Source organism: Brassica rapa, chromosome A10 (assembly GCF_000309985.2).
Source record: "Brassica rapa cultivar Chiifu-401-42 chromosome A10, CAAS_Brap_v3.01, whole genome shotgun sequence".
Lineage (NCBI taxonomy): Eukaryota > Viridiplantae > Streptophyta > Magnoliopsida > Brassicales > Brassicaceae > Brassica > Brassica rapa.
The window spans coordinates 13,034,281-13,059,277 of NC_024804.2; the positions used below are offsets into that span (position 1 = coordinate 13,034,281).

The 24,997-nt window shown below is 33.1% G+C and overlaps 5 protein-coding genes and 1 non-coding gene across 6 annotated transcripts; 4 read left to right on the forward strand and 2 right to left on the reverse strand.

The window, feature by feature from the left end:
- The first annotated feature begins 79 nt into the window (after window positions 1–79).
- On the forward strand, window positions 80–6,942 carry LOC103845360. The gene has a single exon (XM_033282103.1). The coding sequence runs from the start codon at window positions 5,906–5,908 to the stop codon at window positions 6,725–6,727; it is 822 nt and encodes a 273-aa protein (XP_033137994.1). The 5' UTR covers window positions 80–5,905; the 3' UTR covers window positions 6,728–6,942.
- Window positions 6,943–10,482: 3,540 nt separating this feature from the next.
- LOC103846162 lies at window positions 10,483–14,315 on the reverse strand. Its single transcript, XM_033282094.1, has one exon. The coding sequence runs from the start codon at window positions 12,762–12,764 to the stop codon at window positions 11,661–11,663; it is 1,104 nt and encodes a 367-aa protein (XP_033137985.1). The 5' UTR covers window positions 12,765–14,315; the 3' UTR covers window positions 10,483–11,660.
- A 252-nt stretch (window positions 14,316–14,567) lies between these two features.
- On the reverse strand, window positions 14,568–18,719 carry LOC103845361 (cyclin-dependent protein kinase inhibitor SMR14). Its single transcript, XM_033282106.1, has one exon. It carries the CDS (start codon window positions 15,203–15,205, stop codon window positions 14,729–14,731), a length of 477 nt encoding a protein of 158 aa, XP_033137997.1. The 5' UTR covers window positions 15,206–18,719; the 3' UTR covers window positions 14,568–14,728.
- Window positions 18,720–19,945: 1,226 nt separating this feature from the next.
- LOC103845362 (actin-12) lies at window positions 19,946–22,375 on the forward strand. The gene is made up of 5 exons (XM_009122197.3): window positions 19,946–20,128; window positions 20,526–20,597; window positions 20,671–21,064; window positions 21,490–22,103; window positions 22,193–22,375. The coding sequence occupies exons 2-5, from the start codon at window positions 20,538–20,540 to the stop codon at window positions 22,256–22,258; spliced, it is 1,134 nt and encodes a 377-aa protein (XP_009120445.1). The 5' UTR covers window positions 19,946–20,128; window positions 20,526–20,537; the 3' UTR covers window positions 22,259–22,375.
- Window positions 22,376–23,101: 726 nt separating this feature from the next.
- On the forward strand, window positions 23,102–24,345 carry LOC103846163 (methyl-CpG-binding domain-containing protein 6). Its single transcript, XM_033282105.1, has 3 exons — window positions 23,102–23,538; window positions 23,666–23,788; window positions 23,858–24,345. The coding sequence occupies exons 1-3, from the start codon at window positions 23,413–23,415 to the stop codon at window positions 24,122–24,124; spliced, it is 516 nt and encodes a 171-aa protein (XP_033137996.1). The 5' UTR covers window positions 23,102–23,412; the 3' UTR covers window positions 24,125–24,345.
- Window positions 24,346–24,777: 432 nt separating this feature from the next.
- TRNAG-UCC lies at window positions 24,778–24,849 on the forward strand. Its single transcript has one exon. It is a non-coding gene; the product is annotated as a tRNA-Gly (tRNA).
- The last annotated feature ends 148 nt before the right edge of the window (window positions 24,850–24,997 follow it).

The window sequence follows — 24,997 nt, forward strand, 5'->3', positions numbered from 1 at the left end:
CAAGGCAAAAACAACAGGATTGATGTGCAGTTCATTGGCAAGATAACAGTGCTGTTTCGAATTGAGGATGCGGGGGTGCGTAGTAGGGTTCTCAAGAGGAAGTTCTGGCATATAGGAGATGTTATTTTCTGTAAAGTGCAAGTGCAGGATTTCTCAAAATGTCGATTGCTATTTTCTGTAAAATGATTGCAATGTTGTATGGCCCATTTAGAAATGTTGATTCTAGTGGACCAGAATTCGTTATGTGCGTCTTTTGCATTGCATGTCCACAACATTCAAGCCTTGGAATTGGATTTATTTGTCCACACAAACTATTTTAAAATCAACACAAATTTCATGTTAATTTTAATATTCAATTATTAGTTTAGCATGAAAGATATCCAATTATAAAAAAAAATATCCATGCAAATTTCTTAATAAAACGTGCAAGAACACGAAATTACTTTTCTCCCATTTGTTTGTCCGTTCTCAATCTGTTTTCATAAAAAAAAAACACTTTTCAAAGAATTTAATAATATGGTGTTTTAGGTTTTTTTTTAAATTAAAATGTGTATAACATGAATAAAGTGCTTGTAGATAGTTGTTTGATTCTTGGAAAGTGAAAAAAGTATCTCTAAGTATAAAAATCATTTTTATATATAATATTTATCTCGCGCTTTGCCTAGTGTGTCTATTATTTGCTAATAACAAAGATTTTTTCCCCTGTAGTTATTTGAAAAGAGTTCAAAGGTTGTGAAACATGGTAAAGCTTTTAACGGAGCTAAGAAAAATAAATTAATGTATAAAAGATATACAGTATGTTGCACAAAAAGCTCTAACAAGTTGCAAAATATTAGAACAAAAACATTTATCGGTACGATATATATTGCTATATTGTAGCATATTAACCATTAACATAAAAAAAAAACAAGAAATAAAGATGAAAATTGCTTTTTTAAAAAAAATAAATATATTTTTTAATATAATAAGACTTTGTATTATAATATAATCCAAAAAAACCCGCGCTTGAAAAGCGCGGATCAAAATCTAGTTATTATTAAACATTGAAAACCAATACAACAACCCAAAGACAAGAAAATACAGAGAAAGACCCACAAACGGTCCAGCAAACAAAAGAGCCCAAAGAAAAACGAGGTCCATACGAACACCACGCGTTAAAGATTAGCCTGGCTAGGCCACGTATTAAGCGCACGACAAAGGTGGAACACATGCTACGCAAAGAAGCCATCCGTCTTCAAAGACTAGCACGTCATCGCCGGAGCTACTAATCAGATTACCACCGGAAACACACCGGAAACACACCGGAAACAGGCACCGTTCAAAGAGCACCGCCATGACGAGATCTGAAAGTGAGAGAGTTCTAAACCACAGCTTTCGTCTTCAACAACAGAAGACCGTAAAGACGCTTTGAAACAAACCAAAAAGATTTCCTTTTCCAATAGAATGTTTCAATATACGACCTTAACGTTGAATCAACCAACGCAAGGAACGATTGAAACAGAAGGAGCGTAGAGAAGAGGAAATCAAGCAGAATCCGGGAAACCCCGGAGTAAAGCCACCATCAACATTAACAGATGATGCGAGGCGGAGCCAAGTGTCGACAGACCACCACCGAAGAAGATGGCATGGTCTCCGGAGCCAAGAGCCAACGACCGCATCGAGGAGATGACGCGCCGTCAGAGTCAAGAGCCGGCCGACCACCAAGAGGAAAGGCACTACTACAGAGCGCTCTCTCTCTTATCTCTTTATATCTTTCAGAGAGAGAGTAGCTTTCGGTCTTCCCTCACCGGTGTTCTTTTCCGGTGACATGTTTCCCGATGTTCGGGCTTCGCCTCCGGCAACGGTGGCTCTCTCAGCACCGTTGGCTGGCCTCTGACTCTAGCGACACATCGTTCTTTGATGTTGTCGGCTAGCTTCGTGTCGGATTAGTCCCACCTTTTTGTTTTGTTCTTCGGGATCCCTTTGCCTCTTTGATCTTCTATCGGTTTAGTTTAGCTAGATTTTTGTTTGGAAAGCTTCATCCTTTCCCTCTGGTTAGGATTTGTCATCTTCAAGCTTACTTTGATTTTAAAAGATGGTGGTGGTTACGTTTTAAGTTTTGAAGCTTTTATTTCATTAGATCGTTGGGTTTGACGAATCTTATTGGATCGATTGTAGCTTTATGTTGGAATCCTTGTGCTCTGTTTCGATCTAGTGTTGTTGACGACGGTTCTGTTCGTTGTTCCTGTTTCCGGTAAGCTCCGGTGGACTCCGATCAGAATTTCCGGTCTCGACACTCAAGCTGGTGCTGTTTCGTTGGTATCTCTGTTCGTCCGCCACATGTCCCGCTTCGTTCGGAGACGTACGCGTGGTAGTGAGTCATCCGAGTTGCTCTTCGACCACCTTTGGGCCTTTTTGTGTTGGGCCAACGGTTTGGGCTTCTTCTGGCGTGCTCGTGTTGCAAGCCTTACTTATTGGTCCCTTTTTTTTAAGTTTGTATTGTCTTATCTTTTGGGTTTGATAGCACTGTCCTTTCTTTTGGGTATGTTTGTAAATTTTGTTTTAGTTGAATAAAATACCAGTGACAAAAAAAAAAAAAAAAAAAAAGATGAAAATTGCATAAAAGCCTGCATATGGGTTACAAAACAAATATGCGCGAGCGTCTTGTATACGAAGCTGTCGTTTGTTTTGTTTGTTTTGACGAGAGACAAAAATCAAAAATTTATAAATGTTTTTATTATATAATATTGTAGAGTTGAAAAAAAAACACAAATAGTAATACTGTGGACCGCTTAATTCTTGTATATTCATAATATATGTACAATATTTCTTCTCAACCATTGTAACCTGACATACAAATTCTATCTTAAACAAGTTATTATCACTCAAGCTCTCACTTTGATTTTTTTTTAAAAATTATATCCATATTAAAACTGCAATAATCAGTTCAACATACAAAAAACACTTTGTAAGGATAAATTTTTTTTTTTTGAAACACTTGTAAGGATAAACTATGTATCAATATGTGTGGAGTGGATAAGCATTTTGTAAGGATAACCATTTTGTAAAAAAACAAACAGTATGTGTTTGCTCTACCTAAAAAAATCTATGAGAAGATTAACTCCTTGTATTTAATTAGCGTTTCTTTGGAAAAATGGTACTACATCGACGGCTGGAACAAGAGTCAGTTAAACTAATGTTTGCAAACTAAAAAAGGAGGGGTGATTTAGAATCAGAAAGTTGTAGGAATTCCTCAAGTTTTTTCGATTTGAAAAGGGTTTGAAACTTTCTTTCCTTACATTAGGCATCTTATGAATAACTTGACTGCACGCAAATGTGTTTCCAAGACAGTGTTACTAGGCCATTGCCCATTGCAGACTCACAGAAATTATCACCAACATTAAGGAGTATGATCAAGGTTAAAGCCATGGTTCCCTGATACACCCTCATGTGGTTTACTAAAGAAATTCCTAAATGTTCATTTGTTATTTGGATGGCTATGCTGTTCAGACTTGCGGCTAAGGATCTGTACTGTATGTGTATAATTGAGTACTGGCTTTTAGCCTTTTAGGGTAAACCCCTCTAATAATATTTTACAATCTACTCTATTAAAACAGAGTCCTAAATTTATCTACTATTGAAGTTGTTATTTATATTTTGGACTGTTTCAAGTTTGTTAGTATATTACTTAATTTATGGATCATATCAAGTTAGTTACAATATATTTATATTAAACGCTACTGCTACATTAAAATCAGACAACTTAGATTAAACCAATAATCTACTCTATTATAAGTAAACCAAACGAATTATGTTCCACTAAAATTAAAGTAGACCAATTGTATATACAATTATATTAGTAATACAATAATTCTTATTTGGACCTTTTTTACCATAGATGAAACTTTGTTCTAAGTTGATTTATACCTTTCTCTTACCCACATCATATGTTTTATACATCATTCTGAAAATGTACTGAATGTAACGTTAATAAATACTTATGTGTTTGGTTGCAGAATGTAAAATGAATTTGAAAAGTATTTAATTATAAACTTACTCGATAAAAAATTCATATGTATTTAATACAAATATGTTTCATATTATCGGGTCTAAAAAATTTTCTAATCGGAACCGAAAAGAATCGATCCGAATAGATCTGGATCCAAAAAGAACCGATCCAAATAAATACGGACCAAAAATAACTAACCGAATTTTTACAAGTATATATTGGGACCAAGTGTATAGGACTCAAAAGATTAAAACATGAAGAACTCGAACCCGAAAAGAAACTGGTCAGAACACGATCCAAAGACCCGAACACCCAAACCTATTTAGGAAGATGTGATTTTCAGTATACTTTAAAGTTCATAAATACAGAGAATTCAAACTGGCATAATTTTATGAAATCATGGGCCTTAATTCAACACTTTTTTGTTTTTTTTTGTTTTAATTAGAGAGATAGGTAATTATTGTATATTATATTTTTGACTTTAAACAGAGCAACAAAGAGGTGCACAAGGAAATTGAAAATTAACATCATAAATTATTTGGCACAACTATAATCATTTTAAACTCTATATTTTAGACTAAAAATTATACACATCAAATATTGACTATATTACATAATTATATGTACATTATATATGTTGGTTTTTAAAAAATATGAAAATTCAAAATATATAAATATATAAAATATAATTAATCTAAAACTTATTACAAATTTTTTATGCAAATCTTATAATATAATTGCATTATTTGTGGCACAATAAAAAAAAATTATACCGCCAAAAAATGTATTGAACAAAAATAAAAACAAGTAAAATAAATAATGTATACAAATTTATGAAAAACCTTATAGTATAAAACTTATGTATTATGTATATTCAAATCAATTTAATACATTTGTTCAAATCAATTTTTATAAATTTAAACAAAATTTATCAATTTAATCGATAAAAATTATTTTACATTTGAAAATACAAATCAAAATAATTAATAAATATCCGCCCTACTGGGCGGGTTCGAATCTAGTTATAAATATAAAACTTGGGTCTTTTACGTAAAACCCTCTTATAATATTGTACAGTTATATATATGAAACTTAGATCTTTTGTTTCATGTTGACAAACAAATACTGTATATATATATATATATATATATATATATATATATATATATATATATATATATAACCCAACATTTATTGCATACAATTTGAGAACTATATATAAATAGGCAGAATAGTAACTATGTTTATCTATAAGACTATAATAAAATTCAAATAATATATAATTGAATAAAATTTGATGTGATTACACCCAATGAAATTTTCAAAACTGCAAATGCAAGCTGATATCATTTCATTTTCAGCACTCCTGGTCATTCAACATCAATACAAAAACACAATACAAACAATTACTTTGTCTTTTATTTTAGGAGGAATAAGAAAGAAAGTATAAAACTAATACTAATTTTTGGTCCTCTGAAACATAATTATCTGTAGAAGTATAAAAGATGTAAAAAGAAAAAAACATAAGTTTTTTTAGCGTACCTTAATTTCTCTCTTCTTTTTCCCTCAAAATGTTGCGTTAAAGGCCCAAGACTTGGTTCTTTTGTGCCTAAGTATTACAAGGAACCTAACTTGTGAACCTAAACTGCTTTCAAAGAGAAGTTTCTCTATCTATATCACACACACACAAAAATCTATCTTTCTCTTTCAGTGGTAACTTCTGCTCACCATTAAGGCAAGTTTCTATATTGTGCTCCTCTAACAATATCAGCTACAAATATCTCTTATTTCCACAAGTTTTTTACACATTTAGGTTTTCCTCAAACTTTGAAAAAAGGGTAACCGAATCTGTTCTTTCACACAACATACCCATTTCTTCTTTTTTCATGTGATGTGAGAATTTTGGGTGATAAGAAGATGAAGACTATAAGTGGTTTAGGGATAGGGTTGAGTTTGGTGTGTGTGTTTCTTCTATTAGCACTTGTTGCAGAGGTCTATTACCTTCTGAGATGGAAGAAGAAGATCATCAGCCAAGAAAGCGAAGAAGAGAAAGAAGAAGAGCAACAACAGGTTGGGTACGCTAAGGAACTTATCCAGCTCTTCTGCTTCAAAAAGCCTGAGGCCAACAATGGCGGAAGAGAAGTGGAAATCTCGATGAATCAAGATTTAGAACTAGGGTTTGAAGCTGAGCTAATGAAGCTTCATAACCATAGGCTTCTCTTCACAATCATCGAAGAGACAAAAGCAGATTTGGAATCTGATGATGGGAAATCAAGACTAGGCTCAAGGTCAAGAACAAGGAGCCTGAGTGATCTTCCGCTTGGAGTAAATGATTGTACTACCCCTGGCTTCACTCCATTGGCTTCTCCTGCTACGCTAACGTCATCTCCCTTGGAGTCTTACTCGCACCATGGATTCAATCCTCTGTTCGAGTCAGACGGTGAGCTTGAGTTTAACAAGTTTTTCAGGCCGTCTTCTTCTTCTTCTCCTCCGCCTAAGTTCAAGTTCTTGAGGGATGCTGAAGAGAAGCTGAGGAGGAGATTGATGGAAGAAGCTAAAAGCAGAGATCAAAAGTTGACTGTAACAGAGGGTTCGTTTCTGAAGTTCATGAATCCTGCGATGATGAACAGAGAGGAGAAACAGAGTAGTCAAGAATCTGATGAGACGGTGTCGTTTTGTCCTTCTTCTTCATGTACAAATCTTAGAACGTTAGACCAGAGGCCCACACTGGTTGTTTAGTAGTTAGACCTCTCTTGCTCTACTCCTTAATTTTTTTTTTTGGTTGAAAATTTTATAAGAATTTCAATTTTAATTGTGTGAATTATCTTTTCTTTCTCTCATTCTTATTCTTTTGGAATGATTTCTTATGTATGTATTAATCTGAAAAAAAAATGCAGATGCTTGTTGTAATTTCCTTTGAGAACAAAAATTAAGCAAGAAAATTGGCTATGAAATTTTGTAATCTGTATAAAGCTTTTGGAAAATAACTTAAAATAAGTGTATTAGCCTATTAGGTTTGAGTTAAAATTTTAAATTTTTCCGGCGCCACAAGTTTGAATTTTTCAGCCTCCTTAATTTTTATATATTACTAAGTCCTATCAAAATATTACTATTACAAGTAAACGATAAAAAGTGCAATGTTCTTTTCTTTCATATAAATTGTGTAAATGCTATCAAGCCCGTAAATTACGGCACAATATAACATCATGCATAGAGTTTTTTCACACACTTGTGATATATTTTAAAGGGAGGCAAACTGACACACTTGTGATTAGTACTTAGTGATGCTAAGTGCCATAAAAGCATATCGCTGTAGACTTGTAGTATGTCTTTAAACTAATTAAATGAATTACAAACTTGTAAGAAAAACTACCTTTTGTGTTGTCTTAACTAGAAAAATTCATGGCATCACGCGATGTATCGCCGAAAGGTTTGATTTAGTTTAACTTGCCTTTTCCACATTTTTCCTTCAGGAATATACCTAAATACAGGTGTGTTTGATTCCATTTGGAAGCAACCAAAATATAAGATACAGTATCTCTTAATTGAACTATGTGCTATTACTGTATATAACATCATTATCAAGTCGTACAGGAAAAAATAAAAAATTAAATTTATAGAAAAATCGAAATTGAAAGACTATATCTTTAGCATGAGAAAGGTTAAATCAATATCATAGTCTGAAACTGTAATAATTTTCATTTAAAGTGATTGTTTATACCAAAAAGTGATATTGGACCACGTAGCTACAAAGTGTTATTTGAATTAGGCAATGCGGCAAAGATACTACAAAGTATAAATGTAAACCATATGTATAAAACGGAAACTATAATGTATTTTGTAAAGCGCATTTACATATATACTAATGCGCTGATATGTAACGTACAATGTAGTAGTCTACACTAATCATGCTGTTCATACGTATATATGTACGTATTTGATGACGAATGTGAACATGGCGGCACGTGAAAGAACCGAACTCAAAGAGACAGGAAAAGGGAAGGGGTCCAAGAACACACGTCAACATCCTGTGGCCTACTTTTATTGTTAATTTCGGAATTCGCTTTGGACACTGGAGCCCAACTTTACTAAAATTTCATAATTAAATATGATTTGTTAGTTAATCCTTGAATAATTTATAGTATGTGATTTGTTCTCTTGATATAATTATGAGACTGTTGTCGACCAGAAAAATAAATCATTATACATCATGTGTTATAACATCTTCTAATGTTCTGTCATAATAAAAAAGAAAACTATATAGGCAGACAAACGACAACAAAGAATGCAAAAGATGCCAATTTCACGAATCGAAATTTAAAATACAACCAATACCAGATCAAAACCATTCATGGCAGGATGAAGCCTAATCACCGTCGACACTTGGAGACAAAATTTCAACACATCATAAGTTAAAATAATCATCCAATTTTCAAACAATCAAGGCTATATAATTGCAGATTTCAGTTAAAATTCGAATTTAAATACTGTAATCTCATAGTTAGAATTTTGCAATCTCAAAGGACCAACTATTGCCGCCAAACAAAATATGACCATTTGAACTGTCATTAGTAGTTGATTAATAATCAGTTTACTCTATGCTAGTGCGTATGAAAAGACAACCTAGCTAAACAATTGTAGTCTTGATTCAGTTGGATATATTAGCTTATATGGCCATTTTAAAGACTCGATGCATGATATGCCTGATCTTCTGCGCAGACCACGCTTTCTAGTTCTGTCTTTCACCTCTATGTCCTCTCTTCTTAATCAACTTTTCTTGTTAATTATTTAAGATTAAAACCTAGTTTAGTAGGACATTTGGAAGATAACAGAAAAACATCGTATCTGGCTCTCTATCATACATAATTCATAAACAATGTAGGTTCAAAAAACAATTTCTCAAGTTGGTATGTTTTGGTTTCTCAAGCAACGTAGTTGTGTATTTATGAGTTTAGAACTACTAGGCCCAAGCAAGGACACCAAATGGGTTAGTGTGACATATCTCTACTTTGCCTGAAATAAAGTATTGGGAGATCTAAAATGATGGACTCAAATACAACAATCAAAATTGAAGATATATATATATATATTAGAATATAAATTTATCATTATTTATAATGTTTTTTTTTCTTATGACAGAACATTAGAAGATGTTACATATTAGTTTAGGAAATTCGGTTTACATCTTTAAGTGTATGTATTGTAACATTATTCTCCATGAGAGTCAATAATATTTATTCCAATTCTTATTCTCATCAATGTATCATATCAGGTTTTAAATCCCAATGGTCAGAGAATTTGTGTGTTTTCTATTGTTCTAAAAAAAACCATGATCTCTTTACGTGTGCACACGAAGGTTTACTAAGAGCAACTCCAACTCCAACTACAAAAAAAATACTGCAAAATAGAATAGAAAAAGCAGTCATGAACAAACAAAAAAGACATTACTCCATATATAGAGTAATACCTTTTTTGTTTGTTCATTAGCTGTATTTTCCACTTTATTTTACAGTTTTTTTTTGCAGTAGGGTTAGAGATGCTCACCACCATATTTGAAGATTTAACGTAAGTATTTCTATTGTTCTACGTGTGCATGAAAGTTTACTAAGAGAAACTCCAACCTAACTACCAAAACAAACTGCAAAATAGAATAAAAAATGCAGTTATGAACAAACAAAAAAAGACATTACTCCATATATAGAGTAATACATTTTTTGTTTGTTCATAGCTGCATTTTTCATTTTATTTTATAGTTTTTTTTCGCAGTAGAGTAGAGTTGGTGATGCTCATCACCGTATTGGATTTAACGTAAATATTGCTTCTCAATTATCACTTCTGCACTACTGGCCACTATACAAAGAAGACGCTTCCGTCAGTTTACAACGCCACGATTCCATTGTGCATCTCAAACTACAAACTACTACATTAGCTGTCGCTGCTATTTAAGTTAGTGTCGCTTCCGCACTACTTTAATATTCAATTTACGATTCAAGTCAACGCAGTTACACAAGCCGTCATAGCTTCCAAACTTGAACAGCCATGCCAAGTTGCTTTCTTTTCAAGTTACTACTTCTACTGCTGATGTTTCATCAAGTTTCAACAACTACTTAATCTACATCATGTCGCCACAAACTCTACTACCACCCGAGCTGTTAATGATGCATACGATTAGTGCATGAGCTCTTATGTCAGTGTGCATGTGACCATACTTATCTAGAATATCGGCCGAAATCCAACAATCAAGCTTAAAGATATATATACATCAATATATTAGGATATGAAATTATCATAATGTACCATTTCATATTAATTTAGAAAATTAGGTTTATTCATATCTATATAAGTCTATACATCATAACATTATTGTTCATAATAGTCAATAATATCGATCAATAATATCAATATATCACAAAATAACAAACGATAACAAAATTAAAAGATAAAAAATTAATTATTAGAGAACAATTCAGAGGTTGGTTGCCTGTGATTTTTGGATTAGTTTTTGTTTTTCTAAAAACTATTTTTTTTTTCCAATCAAGCTTTTTGAAAATTGGTTTTCCTAAAATTTAGGGAAATTAGTTTAAAATACTGTATATGTTTAAACAAAAACTAAAATTCAACTTTTTCTAGTTTTGTTGCTTAAAAAAGAAATTTACTTTTATTTTTAATACAAATTAAAAATTCATGATCCAACCTACGCAATTTTTTCAACTAATCAACCCACATATTAATTGCTGATAATAAAAACCCTATGAGCATATATAGCTAATGAATTTTACATTTAACTAATCAACCCTACATAAGTTTGTTACATCTATGCTAATCATAAAAAAAAAGCTCTATTGTACTAAATATTTTTTGGTTTTATTTAGGGAAAATAATTTTTGATACTTCTTTTACTATTTCATACCTATGAGCTATATTTCCTTTTTTTGTTTTATTTAGTATTAACTACAACTAAGACAAATATTTTTTATTTCTTTCACTATTTCATATATATATAAGTTATATTTCTTATTCTTATAATTTTTATTTAGTATTAATTATACAACTGGTGGTAACGTACCAGCATAAGACTCTGATTAAGTTGAAGACGAAGAACATAATTATACTCAAATTTCTGCATCTATATGGGATTCATAATGTATTTGTAGTTTTGATTTAAAATAATTTTATTAAATAAGTTTATGTGTGTTTTGATGATAGTATTTTTTTTTTCAAAATAAGCATTTTACTAGTAATAATATTTTTCATTTTACTAATTTTAAAAACTAAAAACTAAAAAATTAAATCTAAACTAGCCAGTTATGTTTACAAAAAACTAAAATCTACTACAAAATCAAAATCCAAAAGTTAAAAACTAAAAATTAAAATCTAAATCTAAAAACTAGCAAAACAATCATCATGACGAGTATGTTTCGATCGTAGGCCGAATTTGGGCTCATCTCATTGGGCCTAGGCCTGTTCTAACTTCCTAAAACGGGAATCTAAACCTTCTTTTCTAGTGTTCAAGTCATCACGGATAGGTCCACAAATAACTGTCGTCAAATTAGAATATTGTATTTATACTTGAAAGTTGAATTGTTCGGATAGGTCCACAAATAACTCTCTCGTCTAAATATATAATTTTTTTTTTTTGATCAAACCATACTTGCAATTAAAATAGAAAGGTTTAAGCTCCTTCAAAGGAGGATACAAAGCTACATCGAACCAAACAAACCAAAGAGCTGGTAAAATAAAAGATAGGATGGCGATACAAATCATAAAAAGGAACCATAAGAAATCGCATGACAACGGTTTCAAAAGTTTCTTGGAAGATCGCATCTAGTGTAATCCATAGGACCACACATACTGCACCAAACGCAGAGGAGAGTACTCGTTGGGAGGAAGATCCTTGCAATACCAACGACACTTGTTCATCCAATTCACTCCATACATGAAGAAATATTGGGAAAAGAGACTGCTCCAAATAGGAGACAAACGGATAATCTGAACCCGCCATAATCATATTCATCCAGCTAACTTTACCAATGAATTTCTCTCTCAACTGCCACCAAAAAGAGAAATACAAATACAGAGCACCAAAAGCTAGAATGAATACCGAAAGAGGACTGCATACAGCAGTAAGGGAACTGCACACAGCAGTAAGGGAACTGCACACAGCAGGAAGGGAACTGCACACAGCAGTAAGAGATCGCATTGAGGCGACAAAAGGACCACCAAAGAGCACAAAGGTAGAACCAACAGAAGTTAAGTCCATAAGTACATCATCGGCTAAAGCTATGGTCCTCAATTCCAAACTCACACAGACAAATAGCTTTATATCCCATTCAACAGAAGAGCAAAAAGCGGAAATTGACGAGCTGAAGTGAACCTGAAAACCCTTAAAAGGGAGAAAAGATAAGTCGGAACAGGAGCTGATGGAAGACCAGTCCATGTGTCGACATGAAGACGACTTGCATACCGAACAGAGCAACCGCCTGTAGACGAAAGTACTATCACCGGTAGACACAAGCGGAACATCACCACCACTTATCTTAGAAACCATCCATGGAAGAGGAAGCTTTAGATCTAAGATTCGGGTAAGAGCTTGGAGAGACGGACAGGAGGAGGAGCTGGGGCTTCGAGGAAGAGCGAGGAGAAAGGAAACGTCAGGAGGGTCTGGCGGTTCCGGTGGATCGATGGGAGAGGGAGCTTCAAGCGGAGGAGACTTACGCGGCGGCGGATCTGGAGGCGGCCTGAAACGCGACGGAGGAGCAGTCACCATCAAAGCCATGGAGGAGGAGAGCTGCTTCAAAGGAAGGAGGGCTGAGCGACGGAGCTGGAGCGGAGGAGAGCCATCCAAAAGGCGTGCCTAGGGAAGCGGGCCTGAGAGGTTCATCACATATAACCTAACTTATATCTTAAATGATTTTGTTAAATACTTCTCCTCGTCTAAATATATAATAGAGTCACTAGTTTTGATAGAACTTTGCAATTAAATCCATGATTAGTCATTGACTCCCTGTTGTTTTGGAAATTTTGAGACGTGCATACATCAAAGCTGTATTTTCATGCTTCAGTAGTATAATTTCATTGATCTTATTGATGTATTAGTTATGAAACAAAGAACTAATGGTACTACATATTATTAGTCTATTACTCGGTGATAATATTAGTCTCTATACAACAGTTCTGTTTCTTACCTACAGTCATACCAATACGACGTATCTTCAGGTTAACCTTTATATATACACATGATAATACAGTTGGTTTAGATAAACAAATTACACCATTGCATGTGCACTTCAATTATATATATAAAGTAACAATATATAGTATTATATAAACTATAAAGTGTAATTTACCTCGAGAGGGGAATATTTTCGTAAAAATAAGATAACTATGGGGATGATCAAAACGTTCGCATGTTGGCTTTTGTGGGGGAGGGGGACAAAAGTCAAATTACACTGAAAATTTCAAGATTCAATCTTAAAGTTCCCTAACCCCCCAAAGACATTCAATATGTCAACTTATTGATTGAGATAGATTAACCATATCCATCGTTTTGTGGACACTAATTAGCTTAGGATCCTCCATTTAATAAAAAAGGAAGGTAGGAAACGTGGACGGACAAACATGGGTCATGGACTCTTGGATAGAAGACAAACATCAATCTTACTCCTCTTTGATGTTAAGTGGGATTCATTATAATGTATCTTCAAATGAAATTAAGTATTGTTCGTTTAAAAGAACTTTGTATTTAATTTATTTTATTATAGTTGGGCTATACCGACTTAAAATTGGAAGTTGGAATTGAAAAGAAATTTGGCATAAGAAGTAGTAAAATATCATTTATATGATACAATATTTAAAAACATATGACAGATAGAGTAGTTTTTGTCTTTTAGACAATTGCGTATTTGTTCTTTCAGTAATGTACAGATGTTTTTGGTCGCCAATTTTAAGAAAATAATTCATGTATATTTTAATTTCGTTATTAATATGCTAATTTAAACATAAAGGATTTTTTTGATGAAAACATAAATGAAATATTATATTATGAGACAATGTTAGAGATTACTTTGTCAGATCAATTGGAGAATACGAGTATACGACAATATGCAAAGGGCTCAATTAATAAATATAAAAATCGCTACTTAAGGTTAATCTAGCGATACTTAAGACAATCATGATGTTGTCTCGAACTCAAACGTTGCGTTTACGTTGCATTTACAAGCACGATCGATCTATATTTTGAAACTAATACAAATTTTCATCAAATGTTTTGCACAATGTAGCGCCAAATAGTTTATACTTTTCACTTTGCGTTTGGTTAATAAATCTTAACTTCAGAAAACAAGCTATGATAACATGTCAATGCAATAAATATAAACGTCTACAAACAATTAGATCCTAAATATCAACGTCAAAAAGTTAGGCACTTAGGCATAATCATCCAAGATTCCAAATCAAATACTGCAAACAATGTATCAAATACATGCAGCCGTAAATTAATACATTCATATTATTATGTATAGAAAAGCGTATAGAACATGGATCAAGATCTAGTTCTCTCAATAATCTAACAGAAGTCTTCAAAAACCAACGGTGTTTGATTCCATATAAGTTAACAACAACATTACACTTTTGTTTTTGTGTGGTTTTGTTACACAGCAATATAGCATATAAGCTTATAGGTAACGCAAATAGAAAAAAATATCTAAGCTATGGATATATAGAATATCTAATGAAAATTGATCAATATCTAGCTTTCTTGATTTTTTTACCAAAATCTTGAATAACAGACGGAGGAAACATAGATTCGACCTCTCTTGCTACATCCAAGAAAACCACAGATCTCTTTAACCACACGTCTCTCCTTTTCACGGCCGGAGAAGCTTTTGGCTTTCTAGGCGGCCGAGGAGGACAATAACACCTTATGTTTGAATTCCTCGGCGTCTCTAGAATCTCTACCCGAGAAGTTTCATCATTATATTCCCATTTTCGTTTGCTTCTTGATTCATACTGGAGCTTTTCTTGTTCTTGTTCTTGATCTTGATCCTGATCTTGTTGTTGGTTGTTTCCATCACTTCTAGATTTATTTTCTTTAAGACTTGGAGATAATGATGATTCTGGAGGCTGCGGGTTTGATGGAACTAGGAGACTATCGGTATTGTGAATGGCTGCGATATCTTTGTCATCAGGCAACAACTGAAATATCTTTGTGTCTGGCATGTTATCACAACCAGGGAGAGAAACAGAAAAAGAAGGGTAAAGGTTAAACACAAAACTAATGACTTTGATATCAGAAACAGCAACAAGACCTCAGTATATATATTGTTATATTAGTGTATACGTGTGTGAGAGTACTTTGTTTTATTGTTGTATATATGTGTGTGTGTTGTACATTAATAAGGAGGAAATAAATTTTAACTAAGATACTTGTGTCAGTGTATGTTTGGTATGTGTGTGCGCGCTTGATATATATAGCAAAGAGCGACACCTCCAAATCGACCAGGGAGCAAGGCATGCAGACCGTAAAAAAAGGACTTTTCTTATTTATATTTTTGCTTGTAAAAATTGCACAAACATACAAAAAAGAAAAAACTACTACTCACCAAAACATACTATCTTATCTATAATAAATAGTGTATTATGTACAAATTGTATTTAACCACAGATCTCTCAGAAAAATTAAGAATGAGAAAACGAGCTTCTCCAACATAATCGATTACAAAGATTCAGAAATATGACCTTTAAATCAGTTCTCAGAAAGAAAAAGTGTCCAAGTTAGCGTTTTGCTAATTCTAATAAATGTTGCTTAAACTAAATATTTTGGTATCAATCAAATTATAGGATCAAAAATAAAGATATAATAGCTTGAATGCAAACCTAAATAATCGAAGTTTTGGAAACTTCAAATTTGAAATGGATCTTGGGTTGTATAATATGAATGAACACTTGTAATTAAGGAGATATTTATTGAAAAAGCATAATTTATCATTAACAGGAACACCTTATTTACGAGCAGGATTTGAATACTTTTTAAGGTAATATTATCAAGTTCAATGCACTCTCTACACTGATGTATTATATGTACATCATCTTGAGCTTATATATGAGCATCAGTATAATTTGATATAAAATTATGTGGGTCCTGACTCCTGACCAAAAATTAAAATGAAAACGCACTTTGTGGGAGGGATCCAATGTAAAAAAAAACGTAAATGCATATATATTTCTGCATATTTGCATTTACACACAAGTAATTATTAAAACTTTAGCCATAAAGAAACCCTTCTTTCTGCGTGAAAAAAAAAAAGAAACCCTTCTTTCTCCGTACTCAGATTCATATCTTTTCATTCTTTCACCTCCAAGAATATCAGCATAAAAAGTAGCGAATATTCAGAAAATAACATTTTTCACTTATTTCTTTTAGATTTTAGCAAATTTTGTTTCGCTACTAAATTACTAATCAAATAAAATTATATGATTTTCTTCTCTATATATATAATTTAAAGGTATTTTCTTATATATTACTAGTTCGTTTATTGTATTTGTAGTGGACTAATCGGCCTAAAATATCCATTCCAAAATGTAATGCAAGTCACATCATCTCAATTGTGGGACTCCTACATATTCATATATTCCAATTGGTAGTTAGCCAAACATTTTAAATATTACTAAATAACATGTATTAAAATCAATACCTAACAACACTAGAATAGACCAACAATTTACTATATATACATAAGTGGAGCCAATGAAGAATCACATGGGTCAGTTGAACCCTGTGAAATTTTGAATTTGATCTAATATATGTATATAATTGTTATAAATGTTGATTAATTGTTTAAATTTTGATGGTCTGACTCCCTTCGTTAGTTGAGTAATTTTGCATATGTAAAATTTTGACCCCGGTAGATTCTTTTTCTACCTCCGCTAACATAACATATTAATTCAACTCGAACAGTAGGGAAAAGGAGTTACAACGTATACTTGGGTTATGAAAGGTATACATATATACACCACATAGTTTGGGTGTAAATTTCCATAATAACTCATGTGACTCGTATAGTTAGTTTTGATTCTTCAAAGTCAGATCACGTGATTATACAACTAACATCTGCTACATCTTCTTTTGTTAAAGTATCTGCTGCATCTTATGTGGAATCTATTCTCTTTTTAGCTTTATAATCCCTTTTCCATCCTTAATCTTATTAATTACTTGCAGCTTTCATGTGACCGCGATGCCACTCTGTATATATTTAACCAATATTCACGGTTCATGATATTTCCCAAACCGAAAATTCTATAGATAATACATGTTTTTATTTTATCCAAATTTAATCAATTTAAATGGTTGCAAAAATAAAAATTTGTTTGAGTTTTATCAAAATCTGTATTTAAATTGTTTACAAAACAATCTAAATTAGAATAGATATATTTGAAGTCGTTCCAGCACTATCACAAATCATCTATATAAAAATGTGGCCGAAACACTGAACTTTTCAGAAAATATGGTATATGTACAACCATAAAATATCAAAATCAGCATGGTTCACAGAAAATTATTGAACCCGTCGCTACATACTTTCAAACAATTTGTCCTTACAGTGATCATTTGGATATAGAAATTCACGACTATATAACGAAATTCTGTAATGAAATGAAAAAGATTATGTAGTGAAAAGTGGAGAAAAAAAACTATTTGGAATTCTTTGGAAAAAATAATAATTCAAAAGATGACAATATGTCACCACGCTGGGACCCATTTGAGATTGCTTGGGTTTCACCGCATCCTAAGTTTATTATTGTTGACATTTGTTCCACAACTCCTATTTTAATTTTATTTAGAATCAAGCCCCATGATTTATGATGCGACAACATAAAATAAACTATACTCATAAACAAAATGCAGAATAAACTAGAAGAAAAATAAGTCATTTTTAGCAAGTACGCATCTTTATATATATATATATATTACAATTTTCATAGACTAGTCTCATTTTTTGGTTAAATTTTTGATTGATATGTTATATTCTTATTGAAAGTAAGAGAATTAAAGCCAGTTTTCAAAAAAAAAGGGTAAGAGAAAAAGTATTTTGTAACCAGTGGTCGCGGTAGTATAAAGATGGTGTGATGGCTAAACATTATCTAGAAGTTTCAATCATTATTTTTAGTAAAATTATTTTTATTTTCTACTATGAGTTAATTTAAGGGTATGATCGTATGGTGTTCATAGAGTAAACTTTTACTCTAGATATATATTTACTTTCAGTTAAGCCAAAAAATCATCAATCAAGTGAAATACTATATTTTCATATTTACTCTAGGCACTATTGATTAGGAAGGAAATGTACATTCATTTTTCCTCTAGATTTTGGTAGAGTAATTTTTTTACTCCAAATTTTTCTCTCTCTCTCATTTCTCAACCATTTATTTTCTTCTTTTTTTCAGCATTTTTTTACTCCACTTTACTCAGATGTTACCAATCACACTCTAAATATCTAAAGTATCTTCAAATATAGAAGAATAATTAGAATTGGTACAAATTGATAAATGTTCAACTATTACTTTTTCTATTATTAGTTGATTAATATTTGTAGATTAACTTTAGTATTTAAGTCTCTATAGTATTACCGATGCTTATTGTTCTCGTATCACTACATTTAATTGTTTTTTAAATGCACTATTTTTTACCATCACTTAGATTTTCATAGTACAACACTGTTTTTAGCGGCATTTATACCACTATTTCGAATGTCTATTAGGCTTCGAATGGTAACATTCGTTCTGCACCGCACCGCACTTAACAGTAACAAAAATCTTTACATATACCAAATATCTATATGTTTTTATAACTGTCAGAACCGCACTGCAGTCAAACCGCTTGTCCCGCACCGCTCAATCCGCTGTTACCATTCAGAGTCTAAATAGAAGCCTTTTCAGTCTAAAAAAATAGAAGTCTGTATAATTATTTATGACGTATGTTATAACTGTAATGTAGTTCAACACAAATATATTAGTATATTTTATTTAACATATACAGTATAAATAATTATACGAAAACGAAGATACACTCTCATACCAAATAATTACATCTCATGCTCATGCTTAATTATGCTGCTTCCCCACATTCAATCATCATTACACCATTTTCTCAATCTCCGCCAACCTTTTTCAGAAAATACCCTACTTTGTACAAGTTTTATAATCTTAACTTTTTTTCTCTATGTTGAGTTTTTAAGTCCCTTGCGGATTGAGTATGATACTCCGGTCGGCGTTTCATTAATAGACCCCAAAAAGTCGACATAATTTTTCTGGAGTGGGGTTAAAGGGTTCAGGCCACTGCCACTCACAATTGTAAAAAAAAAAGGAGAGAAGTTAATCGTAAAAATGTACATAAACATAAGGTTATAAATCCTAATATGTGTAGGAACAAAGATGTTAATAGCTATTTCAAAATCATATGTTGTCGCAGAAACTGCGTCATTATGCTTATTACCTACCACATATGCCGTCGCTAAATACATGATTGTAGAAGGCATGCAATTTAAAATAGCTCAAATATACATGTTTAGATTAGTCGTTTCTTGGGAAATTTACATAATCGAAAAAAATAACAACTTGAGAGTGGTGAAGCAAACAATAAAATGCATACATTCACCACTAGGATGAATTGTTGTGTTTTTGTTTGATGTCTCGCGTTTTAATTCTTAAGAACATATAACATTTCAAATATGTAAAACCACACATAATAATGAAATACGTCACATGACATATGAATGTAGTTGAAAAGGTCACTCACCGTTATCATCTCTAAAATACTGTCATTATTCAATGATCCATATTTTGAAAAGCCCAATTTAATAACAAGTTTTCACTGACCCGATTCTTCCGGTGAACCAGGACCAAAAACCATAGTTTTCGTTCAGGTTGGGCTGTAATGTATTCCTTCACCCAAAAATAGGTGGCCATGTGTCGTCACACTCTTAGATATAGGTTCCAGCGAAATACTAACGGCCAAGATATGTTTGCATTCGAGCGATATAAAGGAAAGTTTCTTCGGCCTTTTAGAAACTTTTAACCCATTCAGGGCTGGTGCATTTCAGGATCCAGTTTCTCTTTTTGTTCTTCGTTAAAAAAACTCACCAGGTGAGACTACCGTTTCTTTTGTATGTTTTAACCATCGATTTCGGTTTACTTCTATCGAAATTGCTAAGAAAAATCGAATGTATCGAAGAGTTTAGCTAGAATGATCAGCTTATACGTGTAAGGTTATTTTTATATAGTATGGCTCGTCAAATGAAGAATTCTTGGAAATCTCATGCTGCATTGCGGCTTTCATGGTGTAAAATGATTAGTAAATATTAAAATCGTTGAATACTATGGATTTAGGAATAGTTTAATGAGATTTATAATAAAAATGTACTGGACGCGGCCACATGAACGTTCATTAGGAATTAACGTGACCATTGATTAGGCCGTTGATTCCAATCATTCCATTATACAAAAAAATGTTTTGTTACTAGTCTTGATTTATTATATACAGAGAGATTGGAGAATGGCCGACGGTGAAGACATCCAACCGCTTGTTTGTGATAATGGAACTGGAATGGTTAAGGTAAGGTTCTTTAAATTCTATGTGTCACATGACTATATATACCATAAAATACTGAAGTAAGATCTGAGTTTAGGCTGGATTTGCGGGTGATGATGCTCCACGAGCGGTTTTCCCAAGCATTGTAGGCCGTCCTCGTCACACGGGAGTGATGGTTGGGATGGGACAAAAAGATGCTTATGTTGGAGACGAGGCTCAGTCAAAACGTGGTATCTTGACTCTCAAATACCCAATTGAGCATGGAATTGTTAACAATTGGGATGACATGGAGAAGATTTGGCATCACACTTTTTACAACGAGCTACGTGTTGCCCCTGAAGAACATCCGGTTCTCTTAACCGAAGCTCCACTCAATCCCAAGGCAAACCGTGAGAAGATGACGCAGATCATGTTTGAGACATTCAACACTCCGGCTATGTATGTTGCCATTCAAGCTGTTCTATCACTCTATGCCAGTGGCCGTACAACTGGTTAGTATCAAACACTTAATTCTTTTTTTTTGAACATTTATAATGGTTGATTAGCTTTGTGCTCGAGTGATTCACTTTTTAATTGTATTTCTACTAGACCTAAGCATTCCGTTTTTAGGTTTGGTTTGTTTTTATAGGTTTTATGAAAACTTTTTTGCGTTAAAACCAAATTTGGTTTAAATAAACAAATAAACATAATATAAATATAAGTAACTAGTTTTTATATTAGATAATATATATATATATGTATATATATATATGTGTATCTTCAATATATACTTAACTAGAAGTATAATGATTTATTTACCTGCTTTGAACAAAATTCTGTTCAGCTCGGTTAAAACATTGTTACTACTAGATTTTAACAAAATTTGGTGTGATCTTGATTTGAAAGTTTCATAATCTTTTTGTAATTGTTGGTTTAGGTATTGTTCTGGACTCTGGAGATGGTGTGAGTCACACTGTACCAATCTATGAGGGTTATGCTCTTCCACACGCAATCTTACGTCTTGACCTAGCGGGTCGTGACCTAACCGACTACCTCATGAAAATACTGACAGAGCGTGGCTACTCCTTCACCACAACTGCTGAGCGTGAGATAGTTAGAGACATGAAAGAAAAGCTTTCTTACATTGCTCTAGACTACGAACAAGAACTCGAGACTTCCAACACAAGCTCATCCGTTGAGAAAAGCTTCGAGCTTCCGGACGGGCAAGTGATAACCATTGGAGCAGAGAGATTCCGGTGCCCAGAAGTTCTGTTTCAGCCATCAATGATCGGAATGGAAAATCCAGGAATCCATGAAACAACATATAACTCTATCATGAAATGTGATGTGGATATTAGAAAAGATTTGTACGGGAACATTGTGCTAAGTGGTGGAACCACAATGTTTGGTGGGATTGGTGATCGAATGAGCAAAGAGATTACGGCTTTGGCACCTAGTAGCATGAAGATTAAGGTTGTTGCTCCACCTGAGAGGAAGTATAGTGTTTGGATTGGTGGCTCTATATTGGCTTCACTCAGCACTTTCCAACAGGTGAACGCATAACATAACTAACATTTTCCGTTTTTGATCCTAGTATACACACTTATCACATTTTGATTTATGTATTTGAAATATTACAGATGTGGATTGCGAAAGCAGAGTACGATGAATCTGGACCGTCAATAGTGCATAGAAAATGTTTCTAATGACAGTTCATGAAAAAGAAGATCACGGGAGTTAAATTTAATGACTTTCTTTGAGTTCGGTTGTTTCAAACCAAAATTATAAAGAAAAATTTTAATGGAAAATTGAGAAATCGGTTATTTCACATTTCAACACATTTCAACGGTCCCAATCAAGTAACAACACGTGCAAAAACAATCTTCAACATTTGTTAATTTAAAATTTCATGTTCTTAACTCTCGTCGCTTAAATTATTCTTTGTAATTTGATAAGAAGCAAGTAGACTCAAAGAAAGGCATTAATATTTTATTATTAATTGTGTATACCACATTAATAGTGTTCTTCATGTTTTTAATTTGGAAAAATTTCATAAAAATATTTCAACTAAATTTCGTTAAGTTATTTAATACCCAATTTTTTTTTGCTATCCAAATTAATACTTCAACTAATTGTTTTGTCTATTTTAATATACTAGTCATTTTAATATCCAAACTAAGCTTATTTTTATCAAAAATATTAAATAAGTTACAAACGAATCTCTCAAATTTCAAAACAAATCTTAAAACAATTTTTAAGTTAATTTAACGTTTTTGAATAAAATAAAATAAAGTATGGATAATCTTAATTTTTTAATTTTATTTTTGATTTCAATATCAAATTTAATTTATTTACTAAAATTTAAAACGAATTTGTTCATTTTGATTCAAAGTAAAGGTTTTTAAAATTTGAAATTTTCATCTAAATTTTAGTTAATTTTATTCCTAAATTTTAAAATAAACTTAAATTTTTAAAATATTTTTTCTGAATTTGAGAGATTGAGTATGAAACTTAATAATAATTTTGACTAAAATAAACATATTAATTATTTGAAATATTAAATTAAATAGAAAAAATTAATATTAAACAGTTTAACGAAATTTAGTTGGAATACTATGGATACAGATATGGTCATGATATATTCTCTAACTTTACGTTTAATTTAGGTTTACCTTAAACCGAAGTGAAACCGGGAAACAGAAAAAAACAAACAACAATTTTGAAGCATCACAAAGATCCTTCCTCGAAATCGCTGCCGACAAAATCTGCAAATCTCATTGGTGACGAGCAGCAAGAATCCCTAATTCAGGGGAGGAAGCGGAGAAGCAATTGGTTGAGGGGAGAGAGCGTACGAATCGGGATGTCGAACGGTACGGAACAGACGCGGAAGCGTGCGGCGCCGGGAGACAGCAATTGGTTGCCATCTGGCTGGAGAGTTGAAGATAAAGTTCGAACCTCCGGTGCTACTGCTGGTTCCGTTGATAAGGTCTATAAAATCTCATCTCTTTGCTCACTGCTACAGTGTTCGTATGTAATAAAGATCTTGCCTTTAGATAAGATCAATAGATTGGTATGAGTTTGGAGTTGTATGTTAATGGTCCTGTGTTTTGCAGTACTATTACGAACCAATCACGGGACGTAAGTTTCGATCCAAGACCGAAGTACTCTACTACTTGGAACATGGGACTTCTAAGAAAGGAAGCAAGAAACCAGACAACACTGATTCCAGTTCTGACGTGAGTTAAAAAGTTTGAACCTTTCCACCGCAAACTCGTGATATAATATGGGAATCTTGTGTGTTGCAGCATGTGGAAGGGCAAGGAAGCAATAAATCGAGCAGGAAAGCTAAAGAGCCAACACCGCCGCCACGGCCACGGTCGCCGCCTTTGAAGTTTGATTTTGAGAATCCGCCAGAGAAGGTAAGCTGGTCTGCTGCAAACGCGGGGGAAGAAGGTTGGGCACCTTTTGTTGGGGACGACAAGGTTCAAGATTCATTGAGACGAGAATGGTGCACTGCGTTTAACGTCGTCACGACCAAGAACCCAACTAAACTGTCGTCGTTGAGACGATGATAGACAAAGGTGGCGATGATTTTTTGGGTTGTTGCGTCTGTTGTAACATAGACGGGGATGGTTAGTTATTTAACTGAGCGGTGTTTGCTTAGTTTTCACATAAGTTAAGTTAGTTTTGCACTCTAATTTTCCTAGCTTGTTTTTTTGAGGAATGTGATAATGGGATTACACATAATCTGCCGTTCGCGTTTGACACACTATGGACATCGCTTTTTGACACACATTGATTGATATGAAAAATGTGTAAGCTTGAAGTAAGACTACGGTGAAGAAGTTTTACATGGAAGTGGTAAGACTAGATGATCACAGTTCAGGCTGTAGCTATGTTGTTAGAGAGCTAATGGAGCGATGAGGTAAAGCAAAAGGCGAAGATGGAGGAAGCAAACGAGCTTGGTGATGAAGCTACTGTTGAGTAACAAACAAAAGAGGTGTTGGCTGTTGAGATTCAACAGTTGCACTACACTTGATTGATATGCGAGGATGGTTTTGCTTGCTCCTTCGACTTCAAAAGTGTAAGATTCCTCCACATATGAGAGGATTTACTCCAAAAAGTCTGGGTGTGCACAAGGAAAATGAATATTACAAGCATTACTCCATCTCCAAGGCAAGCAAGATAGATAACAGAATATTGACAATAAAATGATAGACAAAAAGCGTCTGTAGTCCAACGGTTAGGATAATTGCCTTCCAAGCAATAGACCCGGGTTCGACTCCCGGCAGACGCAAACTATTTTTAACTAATTCTTTAAATTATATTTTCAAATTTGAAAGTTGAAACAATGCCACGGAGGATTTTTATACACCGTTTCGGTAGTGAAAAAGAGTCAGAAATGCGTGTTTTTGTGGATGTAAGCAATAAAATCTGGTGGATGT

Excerpts from the sequence above, each read along its gene's own strand:
- LOC103845360 (XM_033282103.1), top strand. The coding sequence starts at position 5,906 with ATGAAGACTATAAGTGGTTTAGGGATAGGGTTGAGTTTGGTGTGTGTG.
- LOC103845361 (XM_033282106.1), bottom strand. The coding sequence starts at position 15,205 with ATGCCAGACACAAAGATATTTCAGTTGTTGCCTGATGACAAAGATATC.
- LOC103846163 (XM_033282105.1), top strand. The coding sequence starts at position 23,413 with ATGTCGAACGGTACGGAACAGACGCGGAAGCGTGCGGCGCCGGGAGAC. Across the intron at positions 23,539-23,665 it reads CTGCTGGTTCCGTTGATAAG|TACTATTACGAACCAATCAC; the intron begins GTCTATAAAATC and ends TGTGTTTTGCAG. Across the intron at positions 23,789-23,857 it reads ACACTGATTCCAGTTCTGAC|CATGTGGAAGGGCAAGGAAG; the intron begins GTGAGTTAAAAA and ends TGTGTGTTGCAG.
- LOC103845362 (XM_009122197.3), top strand. The coding sequence starts at position 20,538 with ATGGCCGACGGTGAAGACATCCAACCGCTTGTTTGTGATAATGGAACT. Across the intron at positions 21,065-21,489 it reads TGCCAGTGGCCGTACAACTG|GTATTGTTCTGGACTCTGGA; the intron begins GTTAGTATCAAA and ends TTGTTGGTTTAG. Across the intron at positions 22,104-22,192 it reads CACTCAGCACTTTCCAACAG|ATGTGGATTGCGAAAGCAGA; the intron begins GTGAACGCATAA and ends GAAATATTACAG.
- LOC103846162 (XM_033282094.1), bottom strand. The coding sequence starts at position 12,764 with ATGGCTTTGATGGTGACTGCTCCTCCGTCGCGTTTCAGGCCGCCTCCA.